The sequence below is a fragment of the Ambystoma mexicanum genome, chromosome 8 (assembly GCF_040938575.1).
Source record: "Ambystoma mexicanum isolate Mex_15411 chromosome 8, UKY_AmexF1_1, whole genome shotgun sequence".
Taxonomy (NCBI): Eukaryota; Metazoa; Chordata; class Amphibia; order Caudata; family Ambystomatidae; genus Ambystoma; species Ambystoma mexicanum.
In genome coordinates, this window is record NC_090929.1 from 1037490475 (window position 1) to 1037504666 (window position 14192).

At 44.2% G+C, this 14192-nt stretch overlaps 1 protein-coding gene across 13 annotated transcripts in view; it reads right to left on the reverse strand.

Annotated features, from left to right (window-relative positions):
- Positions 1-327: 327 nt before the first annotated feature.
- KCNMA1 (potassium calcium-activated channel subfamily M alpha 1) overlaps positions 328-14192 on the reverse strand; it is a 1925602-nt gene continuing 1911737 nt past the window's right edge. For 6 of the 13 annotated variants that reach the window (XM_069610985.1, XM_069610991.1, XM_069610984.1 and 3 more), the window contains one exon: positions 328-1094. In XM_069610985.1, the coding sequence (XP_069467086.1) occupies positions 940-1094 (155 nt within the window). In that variant the 3' untranslated portion in view covers positions 328-939. The remainder of the gene's footprint in view (positions 1095-14192) is intronic. The other 7 variants (XM_069610992.1, XM_069610986.1, XM_069610995.1 and 4 more) reach the window with 3 other exon arrangements.

The following is a 14192-nucleotide window of genomic DNA, read 5'->3' on the forward strand; positions in this document are numbered from 1 at the left end:
CGAACGATCCTGGTGAAAATCTCATTCGAATCAAGCAACAGCAAAAAAATAATAAAAAAAAATAAAATAAAAAAGTGCATAAATATATATATACACATACGCACACACTCCAAGACAGACACATATATATACACACACATATGGGGTTTCGCTCACCGTAGACATTTACCTAGAACATCACAACACCTTGTTTCTCGTTCCCGGAGACATTACTGCAGTGGTTACTGCAGTTCATTTGGCTATGTTGCTATTCACGATCTTTGTTCCAGGTGAAGAATTATGCTTCAAAATAAAACGCTACATTCGACAAGAATAGGACATTCAACCTTGAAAATAAAGAATTCCCATTTATTCAGAGCTGGTTATACATGTCCTCCGGTGATGAAACACATTTGTGAGCATTTTTTTTTCAATTTTTGAATTTTTCTAAAATACATGTTGAATATTGTTTTTTCCTGTTTTTTTCTTTTCTTTTTCTGTTTCTCCATCCCTCCTTTCTCGGTCCTTCTCATTTAAGAGACAGAGGTGGAAAGACGAGACAAGCTGCGCTGCTGGGAGAATGGCCACCGTACAACCATAAATCCAAGGGGAAGATACTCGACAGCGAAAAGAAAAAAAATATATTCTCTCTTCTAATAAATAAAAATAATTTAAAACGCTAGAGGCTATACATGACTATTTCTTTGATTATGTTCATATATAAATGAAATATCTTTTTATTTGTCCAAAATACATGGAAGCAGTATTCAGTGCAGACAAAGGGGGCGCTCCATCTGCCCAGGTTGTTTTTTTTTCCATCCTTGTCTGTTTGCCATAACATTTTGACTCTGTATAAACAATCCTCATGTGGTTCGTGATTAAGAGAGAAATGAGTTCACATCCACCAAATTTGATGAAGTTTGTCGGACTTTAAAAAAATAGTTCTGTTCTTCCCGCCAGTCAACATTCGTCCTCCACTTCCCGGATTGGTGGGATCAAACTGCTGGTCGATTTGTACTGGTTGATTTGGTTGGCCATGTGACTGTTTATAGGCTTGATCTGCAGGTTCCGCGGATAGGCGTTCTCCGGCTCATCTGTAAACCACTTCTTTTCTGCTGGAGATGGGGAAGTGGGAGGGAAGTGGGGAGATGAACAAGGCAAGGAGAAGAAGGACAGAGAGAGAGAGAGAGAGAGCGAGAGAGTCAGTCATCGGCTCGGGATATTTCAGAAAAGCAATCGCATCATTTTCCTGTCAGTTGCTGGTGGCCTTGATGGCCTATAAACCAAGGGAAAACTCGGTCCCTGGCTGCTGGCACAGCGGTCCTGCTCTTTGAATCATGGGACAATGCTTAGAAGGTCTGCAGTAGTTGCGATTGATACCAAGCCTCAGCTCTCTTCTGCAAACCTAGAAGGCTGTGGTTCCTAAAATGTGCACCTCAAGACCTACCACATCTGAGGATCCAGAGCTTCAAGATCCTCCCCAGGGTCAGCAAAATTGACCAAACCTTGGGTATCTCACACTACTTCGGAAAGCTGTGTCAACTCAATAGATGTTAACAAGCTCTGGCTGTCCCTGGAACCAAGGCTCAAAAAGGCCCCATAAACAGAGGCATAGCCAGGATTGTCTAACCTGTGGGGCCTGAAGCTAATGTGGCTGGGCCCACCGCAGTGACACTTAGATCTGTAAATGCCCACACAGTTCTGCTGAGTGGGCATTTACAGATTTTGGGTGGGCCTTGCTGTCTGCACCTCTGCCAATAAATACTGTTCCGATGTGTTGTTCCACAAGTAGTATTTCGCTTGGCAAATTTTGTTATTTTCTAGCCCATTCTCCCTTCCAAGAAATTTCAAGATTAAACAAAAAAAGAATAAAGATTAAGCTTGCCTAAAACTGAATATTTTAAAGAGGCTTTGAAGCAGGAAGCTTGGTGCTGAGTGGAGACATTTCTATTATGCCTCTTGTCCTGTAAGCAATAGGTTCAGAAGGTTTTAGAAATGGGGGTTTTAACAGCCCTGACCACAAGCGTACCGTGTAAATCAACAGAATCTTTTCTAAGAATTGCTTGGAAATCTCACATTCACTTACCAATGCATCCACACTCTTGAGCATTTATTTTCTCAAATGTTCACTTGTGCATTCACGTACTCAGACAGTAAGTCTACTGTCACATACATGAATAATCATCATGTTCAATTATTCCAACCTTCTCACTGCCTTGGATGAGGATCTTTGCACAGGCCTTTTCCACTTTGATCTATCTATTTCCCCTGGCAGGACTGAGTACCAGATGCTAGGCAAATAGCTGCACATAGGGGTAGGAGTGCCAGGGGTAATACGTAAATGTATTAAATCGATCATCATTAACAAAAGTCAAGATATTCCAATAGGCGTAGGCCATGAAATGGGCTACATGTAACCTGTGGGACACAACATAGAGTGTGTGTGTGGCCACCATTGGTCAACCTGTCTTTGTGCTCCCTTGCTTTTGACTTACATCACTTATGTAAATGTGCTGGTGATCCTGAGTGACCTGCATCTGGTGGGTGGAGCAGGGACTAGAAGCTTGAAACATGTATATAGCGCAGAGCACAGCTTAGTCTGATTAATTATACAAGTTGGTTTGCCAACCCACATAAGAGGGATATAGTATTTAATATCAGTCACTCACTTACCACTAGCTTCGGTGTTAGCCAGCTAATCTAATAGCAAGATCCAGACCATATCCCCTTTTTGTGCCTGGCATGGCACCACGGTGGTAGATTTAATTCATTTTGTATTCCTCTGTCCTATTTTAAAGATACCTAGAAGAAAGTTTCTTCTACCTATTTTTATATTGTACTAACAGAAGTACCCATTCTCAGAATGGATTCTGTAGACCGACATGATAACACTGATCCTGTAGAATGGGCCCATGCTCCGGGCTGACATACCCCGGAGAAGACGTTGGGGGGAGGTGAGAGTTGGTGTGCAGCTTCATACTGGGACCTTCCGTGCTCTCTGCCCATCTGTCACCTCAATCCTGGCGTTCTGCAGTTCGTTGCGGTGCATTGCAGTGCAAATATCTCAGAAACCATGCATCCTAGGGCTTTGAAACATGGTTTTTGAGGTCCCCTAGGAACCTCGAGTTTTGTTCCTTTTGTTGTGACTGGACCTTCTACAACCAAATTGATGTTTCCCCGATTTCAGGCAACCGTCTAATGTGTAAAGGTGCTGAAATCCAGGGAAAGGTGTGGGGTCTCCACATGTCATGTAACCAGTATTGGCCGGAGCGTCCTAACAGGCAACTATGCATATGTGGTGCAGATTGGTGAAACTGTGTGGAATTGTATAAGGAGCATAATACACGGAGCAATGCTTTGCCACAAACCCACACACAACTTTTGACTTTTATATATATGTAGATAGATCACATTCGTACACTAGGTGAGGCCAAGACGCTGATGTTCTCCCTTCCATGTAAGAATGTGGCCAATGCTAGTTATGGTTTTATCAAAAATGCTTTATCTTTGAGAAAATCAAATGTTATGTAAACCATTTCTGTATTTTATCAGATGTTTTAGGTATTTGCAATTTGTGTGTTTATTGTGCACTTTTATGAAATGAAACATTTCAAAATAAAGTTTTTAATTGAATTGAATTGACTAGAAACAACATTACATGAAATGCTCTGAATTACACCCACCCTGTACTAGTGATGGCAGTAGAACCAACAGCATTCTCATTTTACTTGGCTCAGGCTCTTATCCAATGCCTGGATCCTGGAGAAAGAAGCCAGGAATCTCTGTGTTATGGTCACTTCACACAGAGGCATCCATCACCCCTCAAGCAAATTCTTTCTTCACAAGTTCAAAGGAGACAATATGCGATGCTGGGTACCCAACACAGTTGTAGGTGCTCCCCAAAACGGGCACCTCAAAGTGTACGCACTTAAGATTGATGCTCCAAAATCCAGCCACAAAACTGACACCTCATTGTGTACCCACCTGAGATGTGTGCTCCGGAATCCAACCAATTCATCTTTATCTGCCACACGCGGCTCTCAAGGAAGACACACAGAGGCAATGGGCACCTCCTTGTGCAATATCTGGCTCTATCCCTCTTAGTGTACTTTAGTCAACACTGCTCAAGACATGCTTGATGTCCTGTACCGAACGGGCTATGCCTTGGTGGTTAGTATAATGCATGATTTGAAATTAAGATTCAATGATCAGGAGCTAAAACCAGCTCCTGGGTGTCAGGCATCACCCAGTAGGCAGCAGCTACCACTGGGGACCCAAGAGCAAGCACCCAGCGCACTGCAAATCCAACCTCCACATGAGATGCCCACTGTACCTTTATGGTCAATTATGTATCATCTTTATATATAGAGCTGAAGGTATCTATGTGTGTGTGCATGTTTGTCCACCTATACAAATCCACACCATTGAACCTACGTCTACCACATTTTGCATTGATTCCTCATTTGTCTGGGGCAAGATGGTAGTCTATGTTTGGGTGCAGAAAATGCACTCCGTTGGCACCCTCATTTACTGATGCTCACCTGATTCACTACAGTAGGTACTAGAAGGAGGCAACATTTGAAAAAGTGTCTGTAGCTAAATTTTCAATGTGTTGGTTATTCCTTTGAAATGTATTACTACTGTATGCAGTTCTAAAGTGTTTATTAAAGTATTTTTTTCATCTCACCACTCCATGTATGTTCATTCACAAGAAGAGAGCACAATCAGTCAATGTTTCTTGGACATTTTCTCAAATGTGCTGAAGCTATTGAGTGACTGAAACATGCCGCACAAAAAACGAACATGACTTGGAAAGGCTCCATCTGATGCAAAGCAAAAGTCAATATCAAGAGCTTCTGAAACACAACAAACAGCAGCACGACTTGCCGACCAGAGGGCAAGGGCAACTTTCTCCAGGGCAAAGGAGATGCCAGAGCAAATTGAAGCAAAACCTGCCAACAAGAGGACAAGAGCAACATCCTCCAGAGCACATGAGACACCAGAGCAAACTGAAGCAAGACTTGCCGACGAGGAGAAGAGCAACATCCTCCAGAGCACATGAGATGCCAGAGCAAACTGAAGCAAGACTTGCCGACAAGAGGACAAGAGCAACTGTCCCCAGGGAAAAGGAGATGCCAGAGCAAACTGAAGCAAAACTTGCCAACAAGAGGACAAGAGCAACATCCTCCACAGCACATGAGACACCAGAGCAAACTGAAGCAAGACTTGCCGACAAGAGGAGAAGAGCAACATCCTCCAGAGCACATGAGACACCAGAGCAAACTGAAGCAAGACTTGCCGACAAGAGGACAAGAGCAAATGTCCCCAGGGCAAAGGAGACACCAGAGCAAACTGAAGCAAGACTTGCCAACAAGAGGAGAAGAGCAACATCCTCCAGAGCACATGAGACACCAGAGCAAACTGAAGCAAGACTTGCCAACAAGAGGACAAGAGCAACTGTCCCCAGGGCAAAGGAGACACCAGTGCAAACTGAAGCAAGACTTGCCGACAAAAGGAGAAGAGCAACATCCTCCAGGGAACATGAGACACCAGAGCAAACTGAAGCAAGACTTGCAGACAAGAGGAGAAGAGCAACATCCTCCAGGGAACATGAGACACCAGAGCAAACTGAAGCAAGACTTGCAGACAAGAGGAGAAGAGCAACATCCTCCAGAGCACATGAGACACCAGTTGATCAGGACACGGGTAACACCAGGTACCCCAGCTAGTTCATTATGTTTAAATGTGTACTAGATTTGTCCTGTTTCTTCTTTATTTGCATTTTCAAATACTCAGTGATAATGTAACATATACATGTTTGGAAGGCGCCAGTTGGCATTAGGAGCCAAACATAGATTTGGTAGCTGTTGGTTTCAAGCTAACAAGGCTCTCCTAGGCTAGAAGCAGGAGCTAAATAACTCCCAGCTCCCCTCAATTTCGAACCCTGTTAAATGTGATGGTGTGGGCACCGCTAACGAGGGTGCTCCCACCGCATATCCAGAGACCACGCTCCTGCTACCCCTCTGTTATTGGGCACCCATGGGATTAGCTGCGGACTACTATTACCTGTCATCTGCTGGGTGAGCCAGCATGCTGAGGTACTGCAGCCGCAAAGCGCCATGCAGCGGCTTATACAGCGCCTACATAAAAACGAGATACATCCATGTACACATGCATTCACTCTGCACATACATACGCTCCAATCACATATCAGCTTAATCACACCTCAATGTATTTTATTGTTTATTACCTAGGGATTGTCTTCGGCCATTCCATCAACAGAACACTTGACTTCTTTCAAGGTTTGGGCATGGGGGTATTATTTTAGAGATGCAGAACTCTTTTTTTGAGCCCTGCGCCTACATTTTAGGATCTCAGCCTTCTTCTACACCCGTCCATTTGTCCACCTACTACTAAACCGCAAAGGTAGAGACCTCCCCCCCCTTCCCAGGAACTCCCCCCAGAGATTTCTGTTAATTAACAAGTTTTAGCGAGCTTGCTCTTTTCCCGCTGCGGTTTCACACGTGCAGCTCGGGAGGCAAGCAGCGAGCCCAGCACTGCACAGCCTTGTGTGAAAATCCCAGATATGATGCTTCTGGGACTTGCTGTCACTTGTACTACTGTCAGGGAATGTCACGAGACGCCTAGACGGAAATTGAAGGTGTGAGATCAGACACAAATTATGTTGTTAAAATTGTTTTGCTCCATTCCCCATCGGTCAGTGACATTACAATTCAGGCATTGGGAAAGCAAACAGTGTGGGCATCAGCCGTATGCAGCCTATGCGTTCCCAGGCAGGAAAATTAGATGCCAGGCAAAGAGGCAGAAGACAAAATGGTGGGGCGCCGCAAGCAAAATGTTCTCTGGTAGTGCCCCTAATATTCACAGGGCCCAGATATACACACTGGATCTGAACTAATCTGAAATCCCAAGTGGTGGCACCCGTGCACTGCAATGTTAAGGGGGTGTCTGGTACACCCCTGGTTAGACTGTGGGGGCCACGGGAGAACCCGCAAATGCTGCACCCCCTCCTGTGCACCAGCATTATAGATTAGCCAAACACATGAGTGGAACGCAGCATTCTTGCACTCGTCTCTCCTATGCTGCCTGTCCCATTCTGCTGCCTTTCAAGGATGAACCGGGGAGGCCGGTGGGACTGGAGGAGTGCAGGGACATTGGAGCACAGCTTCTTTGCTTTCGCTGTGCTATGCCCACTTTCACGATCTTGCTGTCCTTGAAACCCATGAAACCACTGCATGCTGCCACTAGGCCGCTCTGTGGGGTGACCAGACGTCCCGGTTTTGACAGGACTGTCCTGGTATTTTCCCCTTGGTCCCGTGTGTTCCAGTGATTTTCAAATTTAAAAACCCTGTCCTGGGATTTGAGGGACCAGTGGCTATGATCCAGGCTTTTGCTGGGAACCGATTGACAAATCACAAAATCAACATTTGGCATGTCTAGGAGTGGCGTGGGGTGGCATGTGCTACTCCTGGAATCTGATTGGCCTCCCCACGTGCCACATCATTACTCTATGTGTATGTGTGTGTGCACGCGCTCATACTTCATAAAACCCCTGCATACATTGGTTCCCCACTTGGGCCACCCCAGTCAAAACGTTTGGACACACCTCTGCTTTTTACAGACGCCATTTCCTCCCTCTTCTTTCCTGGCCTCTCACCCCCAATGAGAGTTCTGTGCCATTCAATATCCCTTGTGCTTTGCACCGTAACACGCCGCCGACATAGAAGTAGAACTAGTGTTTTATCAGATTCTTAGTTGCGAGTGCGCGAGTGCGAGTGCACGAGCCTGTGAGCCTGTGAGTACGGCGCTCAGCGTTGCGGAAGGAAACTGAAGAGAAGCGCTGCCGAAGCTCCCTGCTGCCCAATATATTGATTATTCACATCAGCGGCCCCCTTGCACGTTGCCTAGGAGTTGGCAATCAGAGGTGGGCCCTTGGCGGAGACACGCCGTTATACCGCGATAGCACGGCCCGGAATTACGGCGGCTCTGCGCTTGGAGCAGCAGCTGATGCGGGCTTTGCGTGCGGCTCAAGGAATCACATGAACACAGAGAAAAACGGGGGGCGGCTCGGAGCGGTGAAATCTTCTTATCAACAAAAGCGCCGAGGCGAGGTCTAGGCACTCGGTAAGATCCATTTTAAAGGAAACCCGGCTACTTTTTTCCTTTCGCCTCTGGGCTGTTTTGATTTGGCCTCTGCAAGGACCTGGGTCCTCCGTCGGAAGGACCATTCTGTATTTTTTATTAAGCCTGGAGGCTTAGTTATAGGCTAACCATTTTAGGAGACTGTTGGTTACCCTTGAAATCTGGTTTCATACACTACACATAATCTGCTCCCTACGAGTGGCGAGACAAGAGTGAACTGCTTTGCCACGGTGGGCTGGTGCGACACAGCGCAAACCTTGCATCGCCTGACGGCTGTAGTTGCGGATCGAGCGAGCGTGGTGCCCTGAGTGTTTGAGCTCCCTTGAGGTGAGCGAGTGTGACAGCGCCCCTGGTATTAGTCTCCAGGGTGGGCGAGTAATCTAGACACGGTCGACAATCACGCAAGTGCAAACACACAATAATCACGACACCTCTGTGCTAAGCTGCTCGCCTTGTGACCGGTCCCGTGGCGGTTCCTTTCTACAACTGCACTATAACACTCAGATTAAGGTAGTCGCTGGTACTGTTTATGTGCCAGCATAGCTCTGACACCTATTGGTTCCTTGGTGAGCTAGACCGGGGTCACCTATGTGACTAAGTGGGGCGGGAAAGCCACTGACGAGGATCCTTACTAACTGTCGGATTCATAGCAGTACATAGCAAGCACTAGTCAATATCCATTTAGCTGAGAGCTCCAGGGTCACCTCAGAGATTCGGGTCTGAACTTTTGAGACTGTGAGCACCGAAAGGCAATTGCATCTACTGCGACCCTGAAGCTATTGTTATACAGCTGAGCCTTCTGAGTCCATAGAGGAATAATACCAGACAGCTCAGTCTTACATATTGATAACGAATTAGAGTGGATTAATCCTATGCCCTCACGCAAGAAGCTCCAAGCACGCTATAATCTGCGACAGCGGAAAATAAGGAGTAGTCCAACGAACAACGAGAGAGAAATGGACAACATAAAGCAAACAAAGCCAGCACCAGTTATTAAAGGTGCAATAACAGATTTCTTTACAGTGAATCCGCACCCCGAAAACAATTCTACCACCATGGATGAGGGGGAGGCGATAAATATTGATCTACAGGATCAAGAGAATTATGGAGACATTGACAACAACTCTCTACTGGAGTTATGCCTTTCAATGCAAAAATCGATGACACCAGCGGTGATCAAAGTATTACAACCAGCTCCGAGAGATCTAACAGAGGAAGCTATTCAATCCTCGAGAGCTGGCTCTATGAGGTTATCAACAACACCAAATCTAAAAATCCACAATGACTCCGAGCTGGAACTTAGAGAGGTGGACGCAAGAAGCATCACATCTTCCAATCCCACAGACCTGGCTGAATTACAATCGTCGGTCGCTTCTGTACAATTTGCACTCAAGATCCTCCTAAAAATGTGTGGACGCATATTGGAAACCACACTAAGTCTGCATACACAAAACCCTGCTGAAACAAGTACTGTCAGACCCTCAAGGGAGAGTTCGGCTCCAAATCCAGCGGCAGCCGAGACAATGGAAAACCTGGAAAAGTCTCCTAACGCAGTTAACACATTTGAAATATTTCAATCCCGTAAACAGAGGAGACTAGCCAAAAGAGCAGCAATGCGAAAGAAGGATCGTGAGGTGATACCTCCTGTATTAGAGACTGATACATTAGGGAAGAACAATAAAAAACCAAAGAAACCAACCTCAGGCGGGGGCAGACGGAAGAAGAAGCAAGCAGGTTATCTAACAAGCTGGGTACTGTCTGATGATGATGGGGACTATGAAATAGAAGGTGGAACCACACCTATATCTGTTATAGCTGACACAGAGCAGCCTGAGGAGTCTCATATAACTGGTGGTGAAGGCAACACACTAGCCGTCAAAAATCAAAGCAGAATGGATCCTGTGGTCAACTCTAAGAACAAGGAGGTACCTCCTAAAGAGAACAGGATATGCCTCATTAAAAATCTGTACCAGCAAAGCGAGAACAGCTGGCTTTCCAGATCTGAGTTAATGACTAGATTTCATGCAGTTCCTCTACTACGGGTACTAAGATCAGATGACTTTGAATTTGTTGAGCCTCTGCAAGTTATCAATGCTAATGTCTCCGCCATTCATTGTAAGTTTATTTCCTCCGCACAATTGACACGCAATTACAAAGAAAGCCTTCGAGATGTCGACATCGAAGTGGATGCCGATCCAGACATGGAGGATCCTAAGTGGCCACGCAATGCCTTCCCAGTGACAAAAGAAACTACCGATGGATTCCCCAAACTGAAAAGGGATCAGGTAGCGATAGCTGATGTCCAGAATGTGCTAACCTGGTTAGCATCAGCACTACCGAAGGTGGTGAGCTCGAATTGAATCCCCTCATTAGTATCATGGAATTGCAGAGGATTCAAGCATTTATTCGCCCCGGCAGGTTCTCTTCAGCTTCTAACCGAAAGTATTTGCATATGCCTGCAAGAGACCTGGTTAAGGGCACCTATAATACTTAATGGCTATTCTATTTACCAGTCCTTTGCGATGAAAGGAAGGAGAGGGAGACCTTATGGAGGACTGATTATAGGTATCAGAAATACGTTTAATCCAGACAGTTGGAGACAGTAGCCAGCGACAAAGTGATTGCAGTGGAAATGGAGAGCATAAGTGATGGATGTAAAGAAAATATGCTCATCATTAACCTCTATAGTCCACCTTATGGAAATAGAGTTGAATCCCTCCAAGATGCAATTCATGAATTAATAGCGGCATGGGTGATTGTGCCGACTAACAATTTGGTAATTATTGCTGGGGACTTTAACTGTCATATATCAGGCACAGCAGGTACTACAACTTATCCCTTTTTGAATCCAATAAACAATATGAAACACAAAATCAAAGATCCAATTGGTGTCTCTTGGCAGACCTTTTTCAATGAATGGGAAATGGAGATGATCAACGGCAGAACTTCTAGCGACAACCCAGGAAACTACACCTGGCATAGTGGGAAAGCAAAAAGTACCCTGGACTATATATTTGTGAGCCCCCAGATGGCCCTGAAAGTAAGAGATTTGAAGATCACCTCAAACGATTGGAGCGATCATTCTACCTTGATGTTAAAATGTACCATTGGCCTGCCAACTATACATACTAAACCCCTGGGGGATATGTCAACTAACCACTCGGGTACCCGAATATGCTGGTCTGATAAAAACATCAACGCGGCTGGAAGCACGGTGCAAACTGCGGGTGATAACATACTGTCCCAGCTCCAAAACATGTCCATAAATGAGATGGAACATTGGGCCGCCACATTTTCCTCTACACACGCGACATCTGCCATAAACCAAATAGCGAAAGATGTTAAAACATCAGTAATATATGACAAAAGCATAAGAGATGCTAAACGCAGGTTAAGAGCAGAAATCCGACAAGCTAAATGTACCAGTAAATCCTTTGAAGATTACCATGATGTATGCAGAACTCTAAAAAATAAATATAGAACGTGGATTAAAGCCAAAAAACATGAGCAAAAACTTAAGCGATGGCAATTTATGGTTCAAACCATATGCTCCAAAAACTCGAGAAGCATATGGTCTTTACTTGGCCAAGCAAGGGGTAGCGGTAGTAAGGATCTGATCAACCCGATAAGTGCAAATAAATGGACAGATTTCCTTATGTGCCGAAATATCCCCAACGATGAGGTGGGCAAGCAGGTAGAAAAAGTGACACCAAGATCTGTCCCTTTCAGTATAACAAGTGAATATCTAATCTGTAAAATTAAAAAGCTTAAGTCATCTAGGGCTCCTGGGCCTAATGGCCTCTCAAATGCTGTTCTGAGGAGCCAGCCGGAATTCTGGGCTAAATTTGCAAGCATATTATTTGGCAAAGTATTGGCGGATGGGAGAATTCCTAAATCATGGCAACTTGCCTATTTAATACCAGTCTTTAAGAGGGGTGACAAGAAGGATCCCTGTAATTATAGACTACTTTCAATGCTAGACTGCACAGGGAAGCTTTTTGCTTCACTCTTACTGGAGAAATTGGAAGAATGGGCAACCAAAACTGAAATACTTAATACATTTCAGAGTGGCTTCCGAAGAGGCTATTCTACAATCCATAATATCATCATTTTAGACACTCTGCGCTCAAAAGCCATGAGGAAAGGCAATCCTCCATTATATGCCTTGTTTGTAGACTTTAAAGCAGCCTTTGACTCGGTCCGCCGAGAAAAACTGTGGGCAAAACTTGTGCTATTAGGCTGCCCTGAGATCCTTCTGTATTACCTAAAATTATTGCATGAGGACAACACAGTGGCCTGCAGACTTAGTGCTCAGGGTGATTTGACAGCTAGGATTCCACAGAATTGTGGCGTGAAGCAGGGATGCGTGACGGCCCCATTTCTGTACAATCTGTTTACATATGACCTTCCAGGTGCAATCTTAAGTGAAAATAACTGTTCTCCTGTAGTCGGCACTATCCACTGCGCAGTGTTAGCGTATGCAGATGATTTGATAATTATGGATCATACTTTCAGCGGTCTACGGAGGTCCGCTCTGAAGCTTTGGGAATATGCTGCAAATAATGACCTCAATATCAATCAGGAGAAAACTCAGGTGATGGTCTTTTCAAATAAGAAGATTGCACGACCCAGATTAACACTGCATGGAACAGAAATTAAATATACCCAGCAATATAAATATCTTGGGGTCGAAATTGATGCTAAGCTGGGCTATAACACCTGCATCCAAATGAGAAAAAATCGGGCAGCTCAAGTAACGTCGTTGATCAGCCAATTTGCACGACAGAACTGTGGAATGTCACTATGTGGAATCCGTCAAATCTATACACAGGTTTTAACGCCTATGGTCGTTTACGGGCTGGAAGCGCTACTGCAAATGGACCTAAGCTGGCTGCAAGTGATAGAGGGGAAGTTCTGGATAAGAATTCTAGGTCTCCCTCAATCTATCCCAATGGCATTGCTAAGATTGGAAGTTGGGGTTTCCTCGTTAAGGTCCATTGTCCTGAAAAGGAGAGCAGAACTGTATTTAAAGATATCTAATCAACCAGAATCTCGGCTATTAAAAGAATATGGCATAGAAATTGCAAAAGAAACCACCAAATGCCATCTGAAAAAGGAGAGTGAAGCTCTCCTGAGGACAATATGCTGGACCATGAGTGGAGAGAAGTTCAATGATCCTCAAAAAAAAGCTCTATCCAAAAAAATCGATCTTTGGGATTGGCTAGAAAACTACGCACATCTTGACAAGCTTCCAAAATATAAATGTATTCATTACATGCTCTACTCATTCAAACAAATGCGCCATATTTAACCCTTAGTCCTTCTAGTAGACTCAGGCGATTTCTACTCTTACTGAGGGTTGATAATCTGCCGCTGCTGACCAATAAAAGCAAATATAATGGTTTATCTTCTACAGAGAGATACTGTAGACTCTGTAAGGACAAGGGATGCAAAGAAACAGCTAATCATGTCCTAACTAGTTGTGTAAATATGATGGACACTTACTTAGCAAATTTTGGCAACTTTGTCCACAATATGGAGTTTGTAGGGGAAGTTGATTTCTGGCGCCGCCTCACAAACACTCAAAGTAAGCAGCTGCAGATTGCCACCTTTAGAGTATGGTTGGAAATTGAAAGAACTCTGAACATCATTGTATGAACCTGTTAAACACTATGTCATTGACTTCTGCAGAGACTTGTGATCCTTTGTTCCATGTACCTCAGTATGGGTAATCGTTATTAATGATTAATGATCAGAAGAACAGTAAGAGCAATAAGTGTTAAACTATGATGAGCTTAATGGTAACTTAAATCTCCTTTAGTTAGTCAATATTAATATGTAATATGTAATAGGTTTTTCTTTCTTTTTATTTTTTTTTTTTTTCCTTATGCGGTTTTCTTTCATTAGTTTTATATTCTATAATGTATTTATATTTGGTTTTATATAATTTATCAGTATGTGAAAAGTTTAAATATAAACTGTAACACATTATTAATAAATAAATAAATAGTTGTGTTTTATGTCCGCTAAAACTGAAGCCCTGCGTCTAT